The sequence below is a fragment of the Panthera uncia genome (assembly GCF_023721935.1).
Source record: "Panthera uncia isolate 11264 chromosome D3 unlocalized genomic scaffold, Puncia_PCG_1.0 HiC_scaffold_8, whole genome shotgun sequence".
Lineage (NCBI taxonomy): Eukaryota > Metazoa > Chordata > Mammalia > Carnivora > Felidae > Panthera > Panthera uncia.
This window is the reverse complement of record NW_026057586.1, coordinates 35468338-35490371: the sequence shown is the minus strand read 5'-3', so window position 1 is coordinate 35490371 and position 22034 is coordinate 35468338. Positions and strand designations below refer to the sequence as shown.

At 44.3% G+C, this 22034-nt stretch overlaps 1 protein-coding gene across 2 annotated transcripts in view; it reads left to right on the top strand.

The window, feature by feature from the left end:
• The window catches only part of KIAA1328 (KIAA1328 ortholog), a 343712-nt gene extending 323597 nt beyond the window's left edge, over positions 1 to 20115 (top strand). For both annotated transcript variants that reach the window (XM_049619518.1, XM_049619517.1), the window contains 2 exons: positions 9415 to 13954; positions 19106 to 20115. In XM_049619518.1, the coding sequence (XP_049475475.1) occupies positions 9415 to 9625 (211 nt within the window). In that variant the 3' untranslated portion in view covers positions 9626 to 13954; positions 19106 to 20115. The remainder of the gene's footprint in view (positions 1 to 9414; positions 13955 to 19105) is intronic.
• The last annotated feature ends 1919 nt before the right edge of the window (positions 20116 to 22034 follow it).

Sequence of the window (22034 nt, the reverse complement as noted above, 5' to 3'; positions counted from 1 at the left end):
ATAGTTGTAGCATTTCCCTAAAAGTGTTAGCCAGTACAATAATATAAGAATAAATAATGCAAATAATAGAAAACTCGTAAACCCTGTCATTATTTATATTCAATATAATTGCTCACCAGTAAAACCCATAAGAAATCAACTGAAACAATAACCTAAGGAAATTGAGAGAGTTCAATAATGTACAAAACTTAATTACTATAAATCTCCATACCAGCATATTTATAATTTTTTAAGTTTATTTATTTATTGATTTTGAGAGTGAAAGAGAGAGAGAGAGAGAGAGCATGTGCACATGGACACATGAGTGGAGAAGGGGTAGAAAGAGAGGGAAACAGAGAATCCCAAGCAGGCTCCATGCTGTCAGTGCAGAGCCTGACGCAAGGGTCAGACCCATAAACCATGAGATCCTGACCTGAGCCTAAACCAAGAAGTGGATGCTCAACCAACTGAGCCACCCAGGTGCCCCAGCATTAGCTATTTTAAAAAATATTAGGGAATTCCTGATAATAAACCTAAAAGAAATTTATGTAACCTCTCTGAAAATGTATTTCCTTGCTAATTAATTGCAAAATAATATTTATCTTTTCTATTTCTTGAGATGCCAATAAGATGACAGTAAGTAAATGTTTTTAGAGGTATAAAGTCACAAAAGTAAGTGCAATAGAGAAGTCATCAATATATCAGAGATTTATGTACACTTTTGGAAAATGGAAAATGAATGGAGGATTAATAACTTACTAAATAGAATAGAAGAAGCTACCACATAGAAAGCACTGACAAAGGTATTCACACAAAAAGAGATTGATGTCAGAACTTTGGAAAGGTTTGGCAATTAGAAGCAATGTGCACAATGGAAAATAGTGATTTGAGGTGGGACTAAAAATATTATGGAATGGACATTTGAAGTAATAATCTAAAAACCCAGTACCTCTGCCACAGTACCATCCATATATGGAATATTAGTCCCAAAGAGAAGACTGGAGATTAACTATGGAGAGATTCAACAGAGAAGAGACATTAAGGAATGTCATACTTTGGAAGGTGAGATGGCAGAAAGGGCTGAAAATAGGATAGATTCAAAGTCTACGAATGGGAAAGTTGGCTCCCTCCCTGCCTCAGAAGTATACCACACATCCTTCCCATGTAGAATATTGGAAGATTCTTCTCTGAAGAAGCTTTATAATCCCAGAAAAAAAGACTTCCACATACTGATAGGAGTGGGATTGCAAACTCTACATTTAACCTTTTAAAGAACTGCCATACTGCTTTCCAAAGAGGTTAAATGTAGAGTTTGCAACCCCACTCCTATTTATCTACCTAAGACAAATGAAAACATATGTCCAGGCTAAAATTTGCACATGACTGTACATTGAGGCACTATTCACACTAGCCACAAGGTGGAAACAACCCAATGTCTATCATGTGATGCATGGATAAACAAAATGTGGTATATCCATACTGTGGAATATTATTTGGCAACAAAGAGGAATGAAGTAGTAATACATGGTACAACATGACTGAACCTTGAAAACATATGCTAAATGAAAAAGACAGTCACAAAAGGCCATATATTGTATGGTTTTATTTATAAGAAATGTCCAGGTAAATTTGTGGAAATAGATAGTGGTTGTCTAGGGCTGGGAGAGGGGGTAGAAATAGAAAGTGACTGCTAATAGGTATAGGGTTTCTTTGGCAGGGGCAATGAAAATGTTTTCAAATTAAATTATAATAGTTGCCTATTTCTTAATAAACTAAAAACCACTGAGCTGTATGCTTTAAATACGTGTAACTTCTGCATGTATTTTTTATTTCAATAAAACAGTTTAAAGTTTATAAAGAAGCAATCAGCCACATTGAATGCTGCAGAGACATTATGTAAAATAAGGGCTACAAAAATTCCATTTGATTTAACAATACAGAGGTCTTTGATGAATTTGGCAATTTCAATTTTAGCGGTGTGGTAGAAGATGAAAGCCAGATTGTAATAAATTGAGAAATGGTTTGGTTATGAAAGGAGAGATCTTCTTAAGCACTCTTGATTAACCAGTAAGCAGGAAAAGATTGAAGGTTCTAGAGTAGATAGTCAATACAAAAACGTTCCTAAGAAACATAAATGGAGTGGTTAGTCTTATCTAAAAGAAGGATCACTTCCTTCAGTGTGAAAGGAAGAAATGATGAGTGCTGAAAGACTTGTAAACTTGATAGAGTAAAGACAATTTCTCTTTAATGACCTCTGTTTTCTCTGAAATGGGAAGCGAGGCCATCTGTTTAAGAAACTAGTGAGAAGGGGGAAATGAGAACAAAACAACTGATGAGAGAAATACAGTAGCTTTGTCAGAAAATGTTTAGCACCTACATAAGATTAGTGACTATGAATTTATATTGGATCTGCTCTTTGTTTGCTTGTTTCTCTGAACATTGTTTTATTTACACTAAGTTGCCCAGCTATTAACTCATAGAAAAGGCAGACATTCGTGCACAGTTGTGCTTTTGCCAGGTTTAGGGGAGAGGACAGAAAGACAGTGGACACATTTTTAAGAGCATTGTTAAATAAGTGATTGGAATGCCGGACCATGAAATTGAAGTTGAATAAGGGATAAAGGGCTGGGAAGAAAGTATGCTATTAATGGTCCCACCAGGACAGAGAATTTTAGTGATCCTGTTCACCACTTTAATCTTCATTCTTAGAACAAAAATTGTTTGAATTAATGGTCTGATAAGATCGATGGGCAGAGACAGTGGAAATAGTTGAAAAAGTAAGCTTGTGGTTAAGATGTGGGCATCAGGAAGTAGTAGGATGTTTGAATTACCGAATTCAGAAAAGATGCCATGTTAGTTGATGGCAAGTTACAGGATATGAAGAGTTGGGCTTGCTGAGAGAGTCTTTGACCTGAGATATCAAAGAACCAAGAAGTCAGAGTGTTGGTCCAATGTCATCCATGTGATGTTGGCATTAGCAGGAATGATGGTAAGAGGTGAATTGAAAGAAAAGACTGATCCAAGCGTTAACGTCTTCAGTGGCTGAGAGTGAGTGGGTAAATAGATGATATAGATGAAGAAAGGTTGAGAGTGGTAGAGCAGATGACAGGCTACTCAGAGCAAGAGGAACTTAATGTACTGGGGGAATAGTGATCAAAAAACAATAATGGAAGCAGTGATGATTCCAGTACTGCCCTTTGACCACGAAATACATAGGGTATGTTGAGTGTAAACAATGCCCACTGAGAAGAATGGAGGGAAAGCATTGACCTCAGCAAGAGAGCCAGGTTTCAGTTAAAATAAAAGTTGAAGGAGGTTCTCTAAGAAGAGTACCAAATATAGCCAAGTATATCATGAAGCAAAAGCTCCAGAAGTGTTGAAGGCCATAGGAAGGGGTGGGAATAAAGCGAGAAAATACAGAATATAATAAAGGTAGCAGTAGTTTGCTAACCTATGATGGATTGGAGTGGGGAATACCTTTGGGCATTGATCAATTGAGAGAAGGAGTAAGAAACAGAGTTGATTTCATCTCAAAAAACCTTGCACCTAACCGAAGTGCTCTTCGTTAAAAATAATGTTGTAAAAAAATTAGTATGGAAAAAAATGTTCCAGTATACCAAATGAAAAAGTAGTTGACACAAACCATATGTGTAGTGACCTTTTTTTGTAAGATGAGAAGAGTATGTGGGTGGGTAATACTTTTGAGAATGTTTGAAATATATGGTGATTTTTTAAAAGACTAGCTGTCAAAAAAATGCCTATGGAGGAAGGCACTAAGATTTAAAATTTAAGCCACTGGCCCATTCATTTTTTTTTTTTTTTCCAACAATATATAACACCTACCTACCTTGTGTCAGATACCATTCTTGACACTGGAGATAATATCAGTTAACACAATAATGACCCTACCCTCACAGAGCCCATGACTGGTGAAAGAGATAAACAATAAATCATGTATTTTAGGTAGTATTGAGTGATATAAAGAAAATAAAACACCATAATGAGATAAAGTGACCATGGTATGATGGCTATTTCAGATAGAGCGTTTAGGGAAGGGCTCTTTGAAGACGTGACATTAATGAATAGAGTGGGCAAGCAAGATCTGACAGCAGAGCATCCTAAGCGGGGGATACTGCACATGCTCAGGCCCAGAGGTAGCTGGATTGATGGAGAGGACCAGGATTTAAAGAAAAAAAAATGAATTCTGTTTAGGATAATTTGACATGCCAATCAGGCAGCGGTTGGGCATGTGAGTCTGGGACTCGAGAACAAGCTTCATATTGGAGCTATACATTTAGGAGTTGTTGACATATGGATATTAAAAGTCATACAAATGAGTGGAACTACCTAAGATACGAGAACTAAGGATTGAGCCCTGGGACATGCCATCATTTAAAAGGCAAGAGAAGAGGAGAGTAATCAGGAAAGGTCTGAAATCACAAAAGATGAAAACCAGTAATGCGAGGGAAAAGCTCCAGAGGCTGCATCCTCCCCTGGGCTTTGTCTCAGTATCCTGCTAGGTCAGGAGGCAGCCAACACTGGGATGAGAGTTCTAGAGGGACACAATTAATGCCAGTACAGCCAAGTTCAAATTGCTTCCTGGATGGGAGTGGCAGAATAAACCAAATAAGCCTTCTCACCTTATCGCCTCTCCATAAGGAAGCTAGTTAAGTCAGCCTGTGTGCCAGGGTAACTCCTGACTACCAACCCGGTGAGGTACAGAAGCAAGAGAGGCCCACATAGTCGATGCCTTTGACTAAAAATAGAGTCTGAGTTTTTCGAGGGATGGTATTTTATGGATGTGAATTAGTTACTTATCCGTTTAAATTAACTGCATACCAAACTCCCATCAGGGCCAGGCCAAACTAATCAACTTTTTAATCTCCTGTCATATGTCACCTCAGCACACTTAAGACACACTGCTCACAGAACACAGTTTGATAACTAAACAGTGCTCTTTGCTGTATTTAGTGTAAAATGCTATAGGAATTCATTTTGTATTTTGCTTTACTGCTATATAATTCTGGTATAAAATTGAGTGATTTCTCAAGCTGTGGTATTTAAAACAATCTTTATTAATTTGTTGCTTTTTAATCTGCAAATTATGCGGTCTTTCCTGATGGAAAAAGTACTGTTAAAAACACTTGTTGAATGAAATAAGCTATGAGGTGCCACTGAAATCCGAGGCCCTTGTCTACCACAGCCTTTCTTATTTCTCTGCCACAGTGTAATCCGTGATTAAGTATGGCTTCTAGAGAAACGGAGTCTATATGATAACAGCAGAACCATGAAGATAAGCATTTATACTTTAGGGTAAATTAAATTATTGGCAAAAAGATAGCCCAGTTGATTAGAAATGTGGATATGTTCACACTGAGTTACAACTAATCATACTATACTTTTCAAATAAAATGTAATTGGAAACAGCAACCATTTTCTTCACTTTTCCTTTAGTTAAACATCTTCTTTATCTTGGCAGAGAGACTAAAGAACACAAGTCTAGGAAGTCAAGTTGCCTGGATTAAAAACCCTTTGGCTCTGCTTGTGTGACCCTAATCAGTTCACGTATAGCTCTGTGGACCTCAGTTTCCTCATCAGTAAAATAAGAGAATTATTCCAAATGATGTCTAAGACCCAGTCCTCCATGACTAAGCATTATTAGTGTTTGCCAATATCCAGTTCCCCTCCCCTTCTGGAGCCACATGACTAGTTCTGGCCAATCATATATAAGGATAAGTGTTTGCCATTTCCCGGCTATAGCAACCTATATACAGTTCTTCAGCTTCCCTGCCTGCCAAGACAATAGGGAAGATTCCGTGTTCCAGGTGGTACAGCCAGAAGATAGTGAACCCACTCTCTGCCTGGACCTTCTTTAAGCATATGGCATAAGCATAAAATAGATTTGAGTCATGTTAAGCCATTGGAGTTTTGAGGCTAATTTGTCCTGGTGCATAACCTAACTTATCCTAACACATCAGATCTAACTTTCTATGGTTTTGTGGGTCACTCTTTCCATGTTCTAGAGATTTTTTTTTTACTCTATTATATGTGGATAAAAGTACTATGAAGGAATTTGAAGCCCACAACTTTTTTTCAAATGGTTAAATAAGTTGGTACCTATTAAATCAGTCTTTAAACACAAATCCCTATCATTACTCTCTGTTTCAGCTTGTTTCTCTGAAAGATTGATTTCTGACACACTTTCTGATTCCCAATTATTTTGGCTCTAATTTTTTAGTGGAGAAAGTAGCTGGTTATTTCCTCATTCAGAGTATCTCTCCCTAGCTGTTTTAAGCATGAAATTGTATAGAAAAGTACAGCTTTCCATTGTTTCTAACTTTTAAAAAAAGTCTTGGCAGTCCGTATAAAGAGATGAATGTTACCATTGCCAGGTGTCTCCAAGGAAGATTCAAACAAAGCCCGTGCCTTGAGCATGAATTAGATCTGTCTTTATGATAAACTTTCTTGGAAGCAGTACCCAATCATTGGCTTACACTTTAAGATGTTTTGGTTGAACACAGAAACCACTGTGTTGAATGACAGATATAATTGTATTGAAACAGTGTCTTAATGCTGTGAGAATAAAAACTGCAAAAAAAAAAAATTCTGCTAAAAGGAATTTCAGTTTACAGTTTTTCATATCATAGAAAATGATGACATTTCCATGCATGAAATATAATCTGATTTTGCCTGGGACTTGAGGGCAGGGCGAGCTACATAACTTATGAAACCAACGCAAAGTGAAAATGTGGGGTCCTGTTGTTCAAAAAGTAGGATGAAAATGTGCAGTTAAAGGTCCTAAAATGCAAAGCTTTTTCTTTTAAGAAGAAACTTATAAAGCATAACCAGTAATGGTGATTCGTGAGTAATAACATACACCTGCAGATAGCAAAAAAATGTATATTTTTGTGGTCATAATTTTATATAACAAATAATAATACTTTGTTAATGTGATAACTTGACCGATCCTAAGATTTTTCTGGCTGGCTTTTCTTTAAGTTCATTTATTAGATCATCAAAATTGATTCATTTAGCAAGTTTATTTTAAATGATACAATTAAAAGCAAATCAGTCACTCTCGGCAAATGAAATAGAGCACATAATTTCTGGCAATTTTTAATTTTGAGAAGAATATCTCTGCTGATACTACTGACACTGGAAGTGTTAGGGATATATTAAAGGCTCTGACAAAACTGGGATAGATTTCTGATAAATGATTTAAAAATCTAAATTTCAGTATCTCTTGAGCTGATGACACAGAGCAATTTTTCTAAAAAGATTCGATTCTTTATACACATTAGCTTTATGTGTGTCAGAAAATCTAATTTTAAGTATAAGTTTGTACTGTGTTGTTTTTCCCTGGCTTTTCCTATAACTTGTAGAGGTCATACAAGAAACCAAAAGTCACTTAATGATTTGTATATAATTCTAAACTCCTACTTTTGCTTTCTATTGCTGTATCTTTCATGATGTAGGAAAATTAATTTTAAAACTGTCTTCCTCACTAGTTCATTTGAAGCTGCATGTGGAAATAGTGTTCTTTTCCATCAGATGCGACAGTCTTTAACATTTAATTGCTATTTCTGAACCTGTGGATATTTGCTTTGCAATGATGCAGCAGTTTTTAAGACCAGATTCTAAACTCCTCAAAGAATTCTGATATTTCTTCGATATGCTTTATTGCAATGTCCATGTATATACTTTTATTTTATAATAATTTACTAACGTGTTATTGCCTAAACACCACCATTCCCATCTCCGCGCTCAGGCCAGAGAGCTAATGTTTTGCCCTGGGGACAGGATCTGGGAAAAGACAGGCAAGCCAGCCTCTCACCGCTGCTGCCGCTGCTTGCCTTCACCATAACCGTAACCAATCTGGGCCCGGGTCCTAGCCCAGCCACACCCCTGGCGCCCTGCAGTGCCCCAGGCTGCTTCTGGTATGAATGTGCACACCAGGAAGGCAGGCCAGCTGTTTGGCATAGGCACTGCCCATTGCCCACTGTGCCTGTGGGTCCGAACCCACGTATGCATACCCAGCACATCTCCTCTGCTAACACACCTGCTCCCTTGTCTCATCAGACTTCAAAAACACAAGGTCAAAGATAAAATCAAGAGTTTCAAGACCACAACAGAAGAGCATTAAGCCAAGTCCAGGGCCCTGTGCAGCTGCACAGGTCACACATGCCCTGTTTGAGGCTTCATGACGTATCTGTAGAAATTACTTGCCCCTCATATGAATGAATGTGGAGGCAGATACATTTATGCCTTTGACGTTCCATACTGGACATACATACAAATAGGCCGTGGATGAGGATACATATTATTGGCCACCACTAGTTTCTCTGCCTCTATGCTGCCCTAAGCTTACCTTTGTTTTCTTTTGTTTTGTTTTTATTTTGAGAGAGAGAGCATGCGCGCACATGAGCAGGGGAGGGGCAGAGAGAGAGGAAAAGAGAATCCCAAGCAGGTTCCTAGCTGTCGGCATAGAGCCTGATGCGGGGCTCAATCTCATGTACCGTGAGATCAAGACCTGAGCCAAAATCAAGAGTCAGACACTTAACCGACTGAATCATCCAGGTGCCCCTAAACTTGCCCTTTCTGATGAAAATGCTAGACACCAAGGCAGACTTTCTTTGGAGGAGGCTCTTTATAGATTCACATGAGAGTGTCTTTTCCCAAGGTTCTAGAGAGAGTGGGAGTAAGATAGCAGGAAGGGAACTAGTATTTACTGAGTACTTATTATGTTATTTTATACCAACCGATTAATTTAATTGTAACAGGAGTTCTGTTAGCCTTTTATGCATGAGAAACTGAACTGAGAGGTTGAAGAACTTTCCCAAGATCATACAGCCTGCAAATGGTAGAGCAGAGATCTAAACCAGGTCTGGCTGGCTGCAAAGACTTTGAGAGGCAGCTTTAGTGTCCTGGATGTGAGCACTGGAGACAAACTACCTGGGTCCAAATCCTGACCTGGTCATATAATGGCTTCATGTTGGCTGAGTTACTTCCTGAGCCTCAGTTTCCTTGTGTATATAGTGGAGATCAGAGTAGTATAATACCTACTTCACTGGGTTGTTTAGAGGGTTAAGTGAAGGTTGAATATATATAAAGCGTTAAGAACAGTGCCTGACACTTAGTAAGCTTGCAATAAATGTTACTATGTCTGTCATTACTATTGTCAAATTCCTTTGCCCACTCCACAGTCTCCCTTCACAGGTTAGAAAAGAATGTTAATGATCAGCAGAAGAGCTTACAGACAGACAGCAGGAGCCTTCTGCTGTTTACCTTCTCTAAAGTTCCCCTAGAAGGCCCTCTTGGAAATGATGTGAGCGGTGATCTGATTCTCACCCCAGGCAGCCCAACTCTGTAGGCTTCTTGGATTCTAATGTTCCATCAGTCTGATCATTTTCTGTCTGGGTTGTGTGTGTGTTGCAGGTATGAGACTTCTCTGTTGGATTTGGTTCAATCTCTGAGTCCAAAGTCTGCTCCCAAACCTCAGCCCCATCCCTCCAGAGAAGCTGGGGCCTGGAATCACAGTACTTGCCGATTTAGTCCTCGAAAATCAATCTGGAACAAGGTGGGGGCAGGCAGGACCCCTGAAGACCTGGAGGAGAATCAAATTCTGGAAGATATCTTTTTCATTTGACATTGAAACACATGCTACAAAATTTCCATCAGAAATGTGTGGGCTTCTTTATGTACTGATCTAGAGTGTTAAATCATTTGATGGCAAAGTAACCATGTCTCTCCCATACTAGCATCCTGTTGTGTATTGAACACAGAAATCATTCTACGAACCCGGAGTGGTTTTGGTCAGACCAATCAGTAGGTAACACATTAAGGGGTTATGGGGGTGGAGGGTAGTATCTTTTCTAGGCCAAGCCTTGTCATATTCGGCCTGATTTCAAGAGTGTTTCCTTCTCAATACTTTATTGGAAAAGGTTGGCTTTCTTTCGTATACAAGGAGAACGTTTTCACTGAAAGATCCCTCTGATTTCAAAGTAGCCCCTTTGTAACATAAGCAGTTTTAGAAAGACCCTTTACCTCTCCTTTACCTCTGTTCCCTCACTGCCTGCCTCTATGTACGCGTAGCCATTGAATCCCAAAGTTGGAGCTCCTGTGCCTATGCTCACAAGCAACCCTGGGGACTAATTGTGAGCCGGTATCAGTAGTCATCAGCCCAGCAGCTGCCCATCCCTCAACCAAGGGGCACAATGGGCTAGAGGGAGGGACCCACCCAACCCTTGGAAACCAGCATTAAATCACACAACAGAGTGACTACCCTCAGGAAATACAATGGAGGCACAGGCCTAAAGTGCTTTTCCTGCGTCCACCCATTTCCCAGGATAAATAAGAGCAATATCTCAGTACGTCTTATTGGCCCAAGTGCTATATTCTTCACTCTTCGGAACTGCCCATGGCTGTATCTGGGGAAGATGGCAGAGCTAGAGAGGGGCATCAGCTACCACAGGCTGATAGGCTCTCCCTGGGCCTCCCTCCTACCTATGAGGATCAAAGGCCCTGGTGACCAGGCCTTTTATGTGCTCTGCTCAGGATCACTGTCCCACTGTCCCATGACCTCAAAGAACCATCTCTACTTGCCAGATTCTCCTTCACCACCCCAGGCAGAGTCTCTCCATCTTTCCCACTGGGCCTCCATTTGACCCGAGAAGGCCTGTGGGAGAAGTACACTTGAGGCCTCGTTTTCTCTCTGTTCTCCTATTCAGCAGAGCTCTTGAGATGGGTCCTTCAGCTTACAATGGGCTCTGGTGGGCACTTATGCTGATCGGCAGCATGATAAGCCCGGTAGATCCAGTGAGTTTAAAACTTCCCAGTCATTGGAAGCAAGGGGAAAATGTGTCCCCAGATGTGTATGCTCAATGACTTTATTTGATCTGGAAAGTGTTGCTTTTTTTCTCTCCCTTTCACCAGTCCCAGGCTTGAAGTAGGACCAAGAGTCTTTGTCAGTTAGTGAGTGTTGGTAGCCAAAGTCAGGCCACCCAGTGTAAACTGCATTTAGTGAGCCTGCATGGCCTTATCAAAACTAGATTATTTAAGCCTACAAAAACCTTGTTAAACAGATTCCTCATCTGAATAGATCTAAATTTCACCGTCTCTTCAGGCTGAGGCCCTATCATCTCTACTCAGCCTTCCTTTACTTGGGTCTTTTTGTTCTTTGGAAAAAAGAATGGAACCTACCAATACCATATCCTTAATTCGAGGTCAAGATTAACTAGGTTTAGGCATTCAACTGAAAGTTTGAAAAAATACTACCAATTACAATGTCCTTTTAAAATTCACCCCTGTGAGAGTAACTGAGTCAATTTCATCCCATTTCAAAAAGGGTTTGGAGTTTCTTTTGGTGTGGCAGAAGGGGTAGAAGCTGAGAGCCCTCAGCCATTTTCTCAATTAAATTTAAGTTTCCAGAACTTTCTTTTCCTTGCCCCAGGTGTCATGAGTACCTTAAGTACATCCCCCCTTGGATCAGCCATAACTACACTCTCCCGTTTGGACGCTGGTGTCTTTACAGCTCTCCAGAGTAAGAGGGTGCCAGAAGGACCAAGAAAAGGATTATGATTTCTTTAAGAAGCTTGTTTGCCTTTAGAAGAATCATAAGTGAGATTTAAGCTGAGGTCTTTTGGGGTGAGTCTATCACATGCCACAGATTGGAGTTTAATTGCTTCTTTACCTCCCCCTGCATGAGCAATTTGGAAGAGCCAAGATGAATTTTCAGCAGAGCATCAATCAACATACTTTTCATATGCTACATTCCGCCACCAGTTGCCTTTCTGTATCCTGGGGGCATTTCCTGTGTGTCAGGGCAGTAGGATGTGAATTTGTGTCTAATCCAGTATCTTCCTTATGAATTGAACAGTGTATGTTAACATCTTACTCTGTCTTGGAGATACATATGTGGAGATACATATATATATGAAAAGGTTCTTGTAGGACCTCGAGGCTGTTGTAGAGCCTGGACGCTTGACCTAATTGCAGATATCGTATGGAAAGAGGAGCAGACACAGAGGGGTCAGGCTTTCTTCCTGGTAAAGTACTCCCAAAGTGACTGCCTCCAGCTGCTTCCTCAAAGCAAGACTGGATACGTATTAGGAGAGCTGCACATAGGGCCACAACATTGCCTACCCTGTTACCCACTATTCTGTGAGAGAAAAAAACAACCAGTGTTTGCAAAATGGGAAAAGGCAAAGTATGTCCACCAAAGCTCCCTACAAGGGCCCAAAGTGCCTGATTTAGGAAACTAAGGTTAATCAAGGAAAAGCTTTTGCTGACAGTCATCCTTCCTGGAGGCACACTTGTGTTCATCCAAACAGACCCCATGGTGGGGACTTCTCTAGAAAACCCCAAACATCACGGGGAAGGAGGGGCCCTCTCCTTCAGAGCTGCCCTTGGCACTTGGCCCAGCTCCCAGCACCTGGCTCCTACGAGAGATTTGCTAGCCAGAGACTCTGGGAAGCAATAGGCCTAAAAGGAGAGAGCCGGATGAAGTCTGCGGTCATTAATGAGGTGGAGAGGCTACAGCAGACTCCTCCCAGCTCGTGCTTTAGCCTCACCTCAGTGCATATTGTTTCTAATGTGGGCAACTGTTCATATACGTGAGAGATTTTAAGTTAATCAGTTATCTCCATGGCTATTCTCCTCATGTGGTTGTGGTATCGAATCATCCCTTCGACACCCCTCCTCAGATCTGTGCGGCGTAGCTTGGAAGCAAGAGCAGCACCACAAGTTATCAAAATGTTGTTTTCCTCAGTATGTGTTAAACATCAGGAGTGTGGGTCAGCTCAGAGAGAGGAAACGGTTTGCCACAAACTGTTAGGTTTTCCTGGTTGACTCCAACCCACTCCCATCACGTGGACCCCAAGTCTCCTCTAGGCTGTGTGGTTGCTGGAAAGGAAGTTTCAATTTACGTGCACCCCTGAGTCCCTTCCACGTGCCTGTCACCCAAATTGTTCAGCAAGGAAGGACTATCACAGCACTCGGACACAGGAAAAATGGTCCTGTCTAGGTGGCTTTAGGTGCTAAGAGATGCTGGGGAGGGCTTGTGTGCCTGAAATGCCCAGTTTTGAGATCAGACTCGTGGGTCCAATTAACAGCCAGAGACTCTATCCTGCCCCTTTTTCCCCAGGTCAATCTGGCACCTCCCCCTGATCAAGGGGACTGCAGGTATCCCTCAGAGGAGGAGGTGGCAAGACCACAGTCCTCACTCAACCAGCTCCGAGCCCTGTGCGCCATCTTGTTCAATACTTCTGATATTTGTACTTTTAAAAAATCATTTCAGGGGGGCGCTTGGGTGGCTCAGTCGGTTAAGCATCCGACTCTTGATTTCGACTCAGGTCATGATCTCACAGTTCGGGAGTTCAAGCTCCATGTCAGGCTCCACGCCAACGGGGCGGAGCCTGCTTGGGATTCTCTCTGTGCTTCTCCCCCGCTCGCTCGCTCTCTCTCTAAAAATAAATAAACTTTAAAAAAATAATAAAAATACAAAACCATTTTAGTATATAAGTGTCTCTTGTAAGCCACCTTTAATTCTTCGTGGAATGAGGACAGGGAAACATGTACGTGTGCCTAAGTGTTCAGCATGTTATCTTGTGCACCGATAACGAACATGAGGCCTGACCGACCCTAACTGAGGCCATCGGCCAGTAAAGAATAGAATTCCAACTCAGAATCTGGGGGTGGGAGGGCCATTACTCCCTTCTCCCCCCTCTGTCTTCCGGTCAAACCCGAGTAGTAACGAGTCCTCCTCCTACTCCTCAATCTGCCCCCTCCGCCCTCTCTGCTGACACATCTCTAGGACAACAGTCTCTGTGTTGGGCTCCCTGCTAGATGGCCTGGACTCATCCTTGAAAGAGTGACTTAACCCTCTTTGCCTCGCTCTTATCTTTAAATGGGGATCGTGACAGAGGCTACCTCAGAATTGTCGTGAAGGTGCAGCGAGCATGTCGAGCGCTCAGCACAGGTAAATAAGCACTCCTAAGGGTTACCTGTTAACTTTTCTCCGTGAAGCGGCCAGGGTCATCTTGCCATGTCACGCCCTGGTTAAAGCGTTGGAAAGTTCCAGTACTTCATTTCCTATTGCGCTTAAGAGGGAGCGTGGCCTTGTGAGCATTAATGCACGAGGCTCTTCATGGTTTGGCCCCTTCGTTTCCCTGCTGTTTCTTTCTCTTGACTTCTGTGCTCCAACCACTGTGAACTTCCATAGTTACTGAAGGCAGCGTGATATCCTTCTCGCGAGCTTCTCATGAGCTTTCTTAGCTCTCTGTATATCCTCTATCACAACACTTACTGTGCTAGGACTGCCTGTTTATCTGTTCCCTCCTTTAGATGGTAGGCCCCATGGTGGCCAGAATAAGATGCTGGTCTTAGCCATCACTCAGTCCCAAGAAAGGAGCATGATTCCTGGCACGTTACAGACTCTCATCATTATCAGTTAGATGGATAGGTAGGTGCAAGGGTGGAAGGGAGGGAAGGAGAGAAGGAAGAAATTAAACAGATGTGTGCCTCCAAAGTTCAGTACCCTGAATACTCCAGGCTGCTTGCACCTCTCTCACAGGGAGAAAGAGAGGGCTGTACTGAGGGGTCTGGGGACATTCTATTGCTCCCTCTCTATTCCCACACTGACTCACATTTTCTCTCCAAACAAATCTAAGACTTAACAAATTTTCCTGTTTAAAAACCCAAAGGACTCCACGATGCTTACAGGGCAAGGAGCATGCACTTTAGAGTGACCTACCAGGACTCAGCATCTGACCCCACCTCCCTCATCCACCTCACCTCCCTCCTCTCTCTGCTCTATTCACCTTTCCAACTCACAGCTATTGGCCACCTCCCAAAGACACGCTGCTCTTTGCCATCTGTGTGGCTTTTCCACATCTCTGTCTCACGGATGACTTTCCCAGACCTAGCTCAGCTGTCACCGCTTCCATATTCTCCTGATCCCTCCGGGCATCCTTATAGACTCTCTGCTTCTGCTAATGCTCCAGAGAACCTTCTGTCCTATCCCACCTCAAACTGTGCTGTATTGTCTTGTGTACTGTTTGTCTCCCTATTAGCATGCTGAGTGTCCAAAGACGACAAATATTGACCTTGGAATCAACTCAGCCCTACCACTTGTGAGATGTACACATTTAGACAAATTATACTTTATAAATTTAAACTTTATTATAAAGTTAAACCTTACAGAGGCACGTGGCTGGCTCAGTCCATTGAGCATCTGACTCTTCATATCGGCTCAGGTCATGATCCCAGGGTCATGGGATTGAGCCCCGCGTAGGGACTCCGTGGTGAGCGTGGAGCCTGCTTAGAATTCTCTCTCTCTCCTTCTGCCCCTCTCCCCCACTTGCACTCACTAGCTGCCTCTCTTTCAAATAAAATAAAGTTAAACTTTATCAATTATACTTTCTAAGCCTCAAATACAGTAATTTATAAAATCATTTATAAAAAGGGGGTGGTAATTCCTACCCTATGAGTTGGTGCCTCGAACGCTGACCTAGCCCGGGAAAACTAGCCCAGAGGAAAACTAGAATGATTAGGCAAAGATGCCCATGCAAGGAGGCTGAGGCAGGGTGTTCAGTGGAGGCAGAGGGGGCTCCCTGGAATGTAGGGACCAGAAGTCCCAGGAACAAAGAGCAGTGTTGGGGTGCGGGAGACAAGAGGCGTTCGGCCGGAAGACCAGGGCCCGTCCCATCTGAGATCTGCACAAGGCATGGGCGCCGGCCCCTCCCTCCCCTTCCTCTGCGGTCCATAGCTGGGCGGCCTTGGCCCGCACCTCACTGGCACCACCGCACAGACAACAGCCCCGGCCTGACCGCCACCAGGATGTCCAAGGCCCACGGTCCTTCACCTGTGCTGCAGTTATAAGCCCTGGTATCCCTGCTCTTTGTCCTTCTCTTCCCCTGTGCTGAGACGAGGGGCTGGAGGAAGGGAAGGCCAGCTGTCCCGCCTCTTGTCGCTGCCAGCCGAGACATCATGAACCCCCCCAGCCCTGGCTTTCAGTGTCCTCCTCCCAGCTGGAGGTGATTTAAGTTTGTTGGATTTATATAACATTGGGAAATGGTAAACTGTGTAAATTTGCTATGTTTTCCAGGGACAGTTATTTATGGAGAGGCATTTTTAACTCAAGTGCAGAAGTGTTAAATCATTATAATAAATTCATGCTATTCAGACTTTCTTACATTGTAATAAATTTTTTCTAAGCATGAATGAGGAGATCCATGATTCCTCTAATATACTATTATGTATTTCTTCTCAAAATGACACAACTTACTATATCAACGTGGAGAATAAGAGAAGGAGATTTACTGCGATGGAGGCGAAAAGGTTGAGTAACAATGAGTGTGAGAAGGGTGTCGGGAGCAGTGACCCCAGGCAGAACTTCTCCCTGCCTCTCTGCTTGCTGGGAGGAGAAGCAGGTGCAGCCCCAGCAGGGGAGGGCCAGCTAGGGCTGCGACCCCCAAATCTCCCAGCTGAGCTTAAGAAAAGAGCAGAGAAATGGGTAGGGGCCCCGGGGCTTCCGTCCCACCCTATGCAGGGGGAGGTGCCGGAGTGGGCAGTCTCCGAAAGGAAAAGCCCCCTGGTCTTCCAAAACCTTCAGTCCCGCGTGGAGAGTGGCCCTGTACACGGCCCTCTCCTCACCTGTCTCCCACCTTTCTCCTCACCTGGATGCTCACCTGGACCAGAGGGTTCGTACCTTTCATCAGATCCCCAAAGTTCAGGACACATTGGTCTTCAGTAAGCTCTGAGGCCTTTTGTGATCATCCACTATGCACTAGGCAAAGTCCAACGACATCGGTTCTGACCACCAGCAGCACATAGGCGCTCCTTCGAGCTGCAGTTAAGAGCTCCCAGAGGCCAGAACAACAGCCCCTGGGAGGGAGACTTCCATCAGGATCTTCCCAGAGATAGGGCACTTTTGCTGGGCGAGGGCAAGGACAGGAGGGTGTCCCAGGCAGAGGAGGAGCAGTGTGTCAAAGGCATGGAGACAGAGCCCCCCAAAGTAAGCTCATGCGGACAGTGTTGAATGCTAGGCCTGGTGTTCAAAGTCGGAGGAGTGGTGGGGTCCACCGGAAAGACACCCACATAGGTTCCAACTATCGCTGCTTCCCTGCTGCCTGTCACCTCCCCAGCTGGGGCTCCCAGATCCCTCCTTAGTAGGGAAGGAAGAGGGAAATTGGCCCCTCCAATGCCCGGTCCAAGTGGCTGACAGCTGTCTTCAGGCTGACCCAGCTAATTCCAAACTGGCCACCTGTTTTTTTTTGTTGTTTTTTTTTTCCATTTTATTTTGAAGTCAGACTTACAGAGAAGTTTTGGAAATACCGCAAAGAATTCCTGTATACCCTTCACCCATATTCCCCAAGTGTTAACATGGTAACTCATTTGCTTCATCATTCACTCTTTCCCACACGTAAATAAACACATCTATTATTACCTTTTTCCTGAAGTATTTGAGAGTAAGTTGCACACATAATCCTCTCTAATAGTTTGGCATGTATTTCCTAAAAACAAGGACATTCTCTTACATAACCACAGTACAGTGATCAAAATCGGGAAGTTAACATTAACACAGTGCCGTTATCTAATCTACAGACCTTAATCGACATGTTGTCAGATTTCCTTATTAACTTTCTAAGTTTCCTTTCCTTAAATATCTTTTTAACAAAGGAAAAACAATGCTGGCTCAGAATCATACGTTGCATTTAGCTATTGTGTCTCTCTAAGATGAGTACGATCCACTTGTTTGGTTTTTTTTTAAGCTTATTTATTTATTTTTGAGAGAAATTGCAAGCAGGGTAGGGGCAGAGAGAGGTGGAGAGAGAATCCCAAGCAGCCTCCACCCTGTCAGCGCAGAGCCCAACTCGGGGCTCGAACTCGTGAACGGTGAGATCATGACCTGAGCCGAAATCAAGAGTTAGCCACTTAACTGACTGAGCCCCCAGGCATCCCTACAACCCATTTGTTTTATAAAATGTTCCCCAATTTGGGTTTGTCTGATGTTTTCGTATGATTAAATTCGGGTGACGCGTTTTCAGCAGAAGTAGGTAATGTTGTGTCCTTCTCAGCACATCATACCAGGAGGCCCATGACAGCTATTTCCTTCATTCCAGGGCATATTAATGTTAATCACATGGTTAAGGTACAACTGTACAGTTATTAACCTTTCCTTTGTAACGTATTAGTCTGGGAAGGAAGGGGGGTACTTTGAGACTATGTAGATATTGTTTCCCTTCTACCTTTTACCCACGAGTTTCAGCATCCTCTGATGATTCGGCACATTCCATTTAAATCCTAGTCTTCTGCTGGGTTCTGACTACCCTCTTTGACCAGCCCAGTACTAGACAAGAGATTGGAAAAGGAGACAGCTCATTTCTCTTCATCAGGGACTTCAGCTAGGGAGGGAGCCACATACACAGAGCAGCACAGAACAGCGTGGGAACAGGGCCCGGTGACGTGGTCCCCACTCGGAGGTCAACAGGAGGTCACAGAAGAGGTGCTCAGCCTGATCTAGAGCCCCCTGGAGCAATGAACCCTGAACCAAGGGCAGGGAGAATCTGAATGGTCAGAAACCTGGAACAACATGAGAATCTGTGTCCATAAGACATCTGAGGGCCCCAACAAGAACTTTTCCCAAATGCCTATCATCCCCCCAGCTCCCAGTAATGAGAAGACCAGAACCATCGGGATATCTTCTAATCCCTGTGCAGAGCTGCAAGATGAAGCCGAGGGGCCTTGCTGGGAGTGTGCCAGGCCTGGGCTGCTTCAGAAGGGGTGCATGGGAGGCATCCTCCCTACACCACTCTGCTTCTCATTCATTTGGCAACCATTGTCGAGCTCCTTCTATGTGCCAGACCTTGCGTGCAATGCCAAAGGCCCTAATACCTCAAGTAGTTCTTGATTAAAGGGGATACCTTGAGCCCAGAGGCATCTTAAGGTTGCCCAGCGCTCAGGACGAGGCGGCAAGTGTCAAGACTTGCTTCAACTTCCGCCCAGAGTGGAGAGCAGGATAAAGTGGCGGGGAAAACACTGTTCTTTTCTCTCATTCGGGTAGCTCTTATCTCAAGAGCTAGGCTGAGGGCTTTCACAGCCTCCCTCCTCTGCCCTCTCTCTTCTCCAGGGCCCTTCCCAGCACTTAGCAGAGAGCTGGACCAAATCTTTGAGACCCAGGCACCGGCTCACTTCTGCAGAGGAGGAAACTGAGGCAGAGGCCTGAAGCCTTTCCAGGACAATCCTGCTTCCACCCTTCCCGTGGTTAGGTTGTGTGTCTGTGTGAGCCTTGGGAATACAGTCAGCGAAGAGGCTTCTGAGTGAAGAGTCGTGATGCAAGTGCCTGGAATGGGTAGCCTCTTCCAAAGTAATACAGCGATTACAAGCACAGAATCTGCCAGCAGGGGACCAGGGCTCACACCCCAGCTCTGCCGTACCGGTGACTTTCAGTACACAGCTGAAGCTCCTCTGTAAAACCGGGTCCAGGGTTATCGGGAAGACAACTGGGATGGCATCAGTGAAGTAGCCAGGACAGTGTCTGGGTCATCAGTGGTGGGGGGAGGTTGTTTTTAAACAAGGCCCTGCATCTTCCCCAGCATATTCCCCGCCTACCTAAGACATCTGACAGTTCTTCAGAATGTCTGCCCATGGGCCCCTCCCTTGGGGCTCACCCTCCAGCGCCCAGCCCAAGTGTCTCCTCCCTAGACTTGGCCCCTTGCCTTCCATCCTCAGGGTCGCCCCAAGCCCTGCACCACACTATTCCGCAGTTGTCTTTGTCAGGGAACCTCATATGGGGGAATGAGTGCAGCTGATTTTTATTCTGGGCCCCATTACTTTCTTGCAGTGGCATTTTGGGCAAGTTACTTACCTTCCCCAAGCCTCTTACTGTGATTCACGTGGAGACTCTGGAAACCAGAAGAATTCTCATACCTCAATTAGTGGAGTACGGGGCCCTCAGAAATGGTTACATTTTCCCCCTTGATTTTGAGTGGTGGAGAACCAGTTTGCATCGATCTTGTAAGTTTGTTTATAGTTTTCTGCAGAGTTCAGTGTACTGGGGTAAACAAAGCTGTCACGAACTCAAAAGGTTTTGAACCTCAAGTGGCTACATCAACTATTAATAAATATTCCATTTATGAATTTCCTCTCCTTGTTAAGAATAAAAGCTAACTGGATCTTTGGGTTTTCTATCTCCCTCCAGGCTCCCCCTCTGTCCCCACCACCAGCAAGTGTTCCTAGGCAGGGAGAACTATGGATTCATTAGCAACACGCTCAGTAATGTGTCACTCATTCATTCATCTCTAAGAACCCCAGCTCCAGCCCCGCTGATGAAGGAGGGGAGGAAAGGAAAGGACTGGTACCTGAGTCAACATAGATGATGCCATTTCCTAAAGGTGAAATTGGGTTGTTGAGAAAACCTCAAGAAGAAGCAGGGAGGTGGGAGGCAGGACACAAGCGTTGGAGGAAGTGGCTGTGAGGAGGATTCACAGCCCCGGGAGGCGGGATGCAGAGATTAAGAGCATCGCAGACGGACGGCCCTGGGCTTGAACCCTGACTCTGGGTCATCGGGGCAAGGGACCGCCCCTCGCTGAGCCTGTTTCCTCATCTGTAAAATAGGGACAAAAACACTCACCTCAGAGAATTATGGGAGATCTAATTAACTCCATACAGGGGCTGGCTCAGAGCAGCACCCATAAGTGGTAGCTACAGCCATGGCTCAAAGAGCCCAACTGATGAGGGTGACCTCTTCCCAACCAGTGGGGGTCCTGAGTAGCCCCGGGCCTGCTGGGAATCCCACAGGCCAGCTGCTGGAGCCCGGGCCCATCACTGCTTGGCTCTGGATGTCCCCACTGAAAATGGGGACAATGGCTGAGTCCCTTATACCAAAGTACATGTACCCACGTGTACACATTTAAACAGGGTAACAGAAACAACTGATCACACTGGCCGGAAGGGGTGGCTGGATTCAGGGGTGGGAAGGCTTTTCACGGTATACTTCTTCATACTTTTTGAATTTTGTTAACTTTCCAAAAAAAAAAAAAAAAACAAACCAGGTAACATTTAAAAAATGCAAAGACGAAATTAACATGCAGCCTGAGGCCATACGAACCCAGAGGAGATCGCCTGTAGACAATAACAGCCACAGTGGCGCCAGGAGCGCTCCTGGGAGAAAGGGCAAAGAAAGGAAGGGGCATAGGAGCAGCAGCTAATTGGGGTCCCTGGAAGAGTGTGAACAGCGAGAGACAGAGGTGTGTGCCCTCAGCATGACAGCAATTCTCTGGGAGTGTCGCAGGGCTGACTGGACCATGAGAAGATGGCTTACGGTGGTCTGATGTCAAGTTCAAGCTGGCCTCAGTTGAGACACGAATTGTCAATGGAATGGAGCTACAGAAAGGGAAGAAGAGGACCGGAGCCTGAACTACTCATTCTGAGTATCTGTAGTGTGCTGTAGAAGAATTTATAACTCAGACTCCTTGGGGTAGGATGTAGCTGTGCATGGCTGTGTCCCATTCACTCCTCACAACTCTTGTGGTGGTGGTAGTATTATCCCCAGTTTAGAGAGAAGGAGATTGAGGCTCAGAGAGGTTAGGTGACTTTTCCAAAGTGACACGGAAGATATTTGAGTGAACTGGGATTTGCATCTGGTCAGACGTCAAAGCCCATGCCTTCTTCACCTTGATACACGGGTCTCTAAGCCTCCTCCTGGTCTGGGCAAATCTTATGTGGACCCCCACAAAGGGTGCAAGCCCAGAGGGGGGTGTTGGGAGCTCCCGAAGGGATGAGGAGTTAGGCTAGCATGAGGGAAGAGGAGATGGGGTGATAAGGAAGGGCCTGGGGTGCTGGGGCTGGCTGTCAGGCTCCCCAGCGCTCACCAGCCAGGCCTGAAGCCCAGACGCTGAGGGGATGGCAGAGAAGGCAGGTAACCAAAGGGAGGACTCGCAGGGAGAAGGGAGGGCAGCTTAGAGAAACAGACAGAGGGGCAGACAGAGGGAAGTCTCAAGTAAAAAGCCTATACTTGCAAACACTCATCTGAGGGGAAGGGAGTGTTGGCTACACAC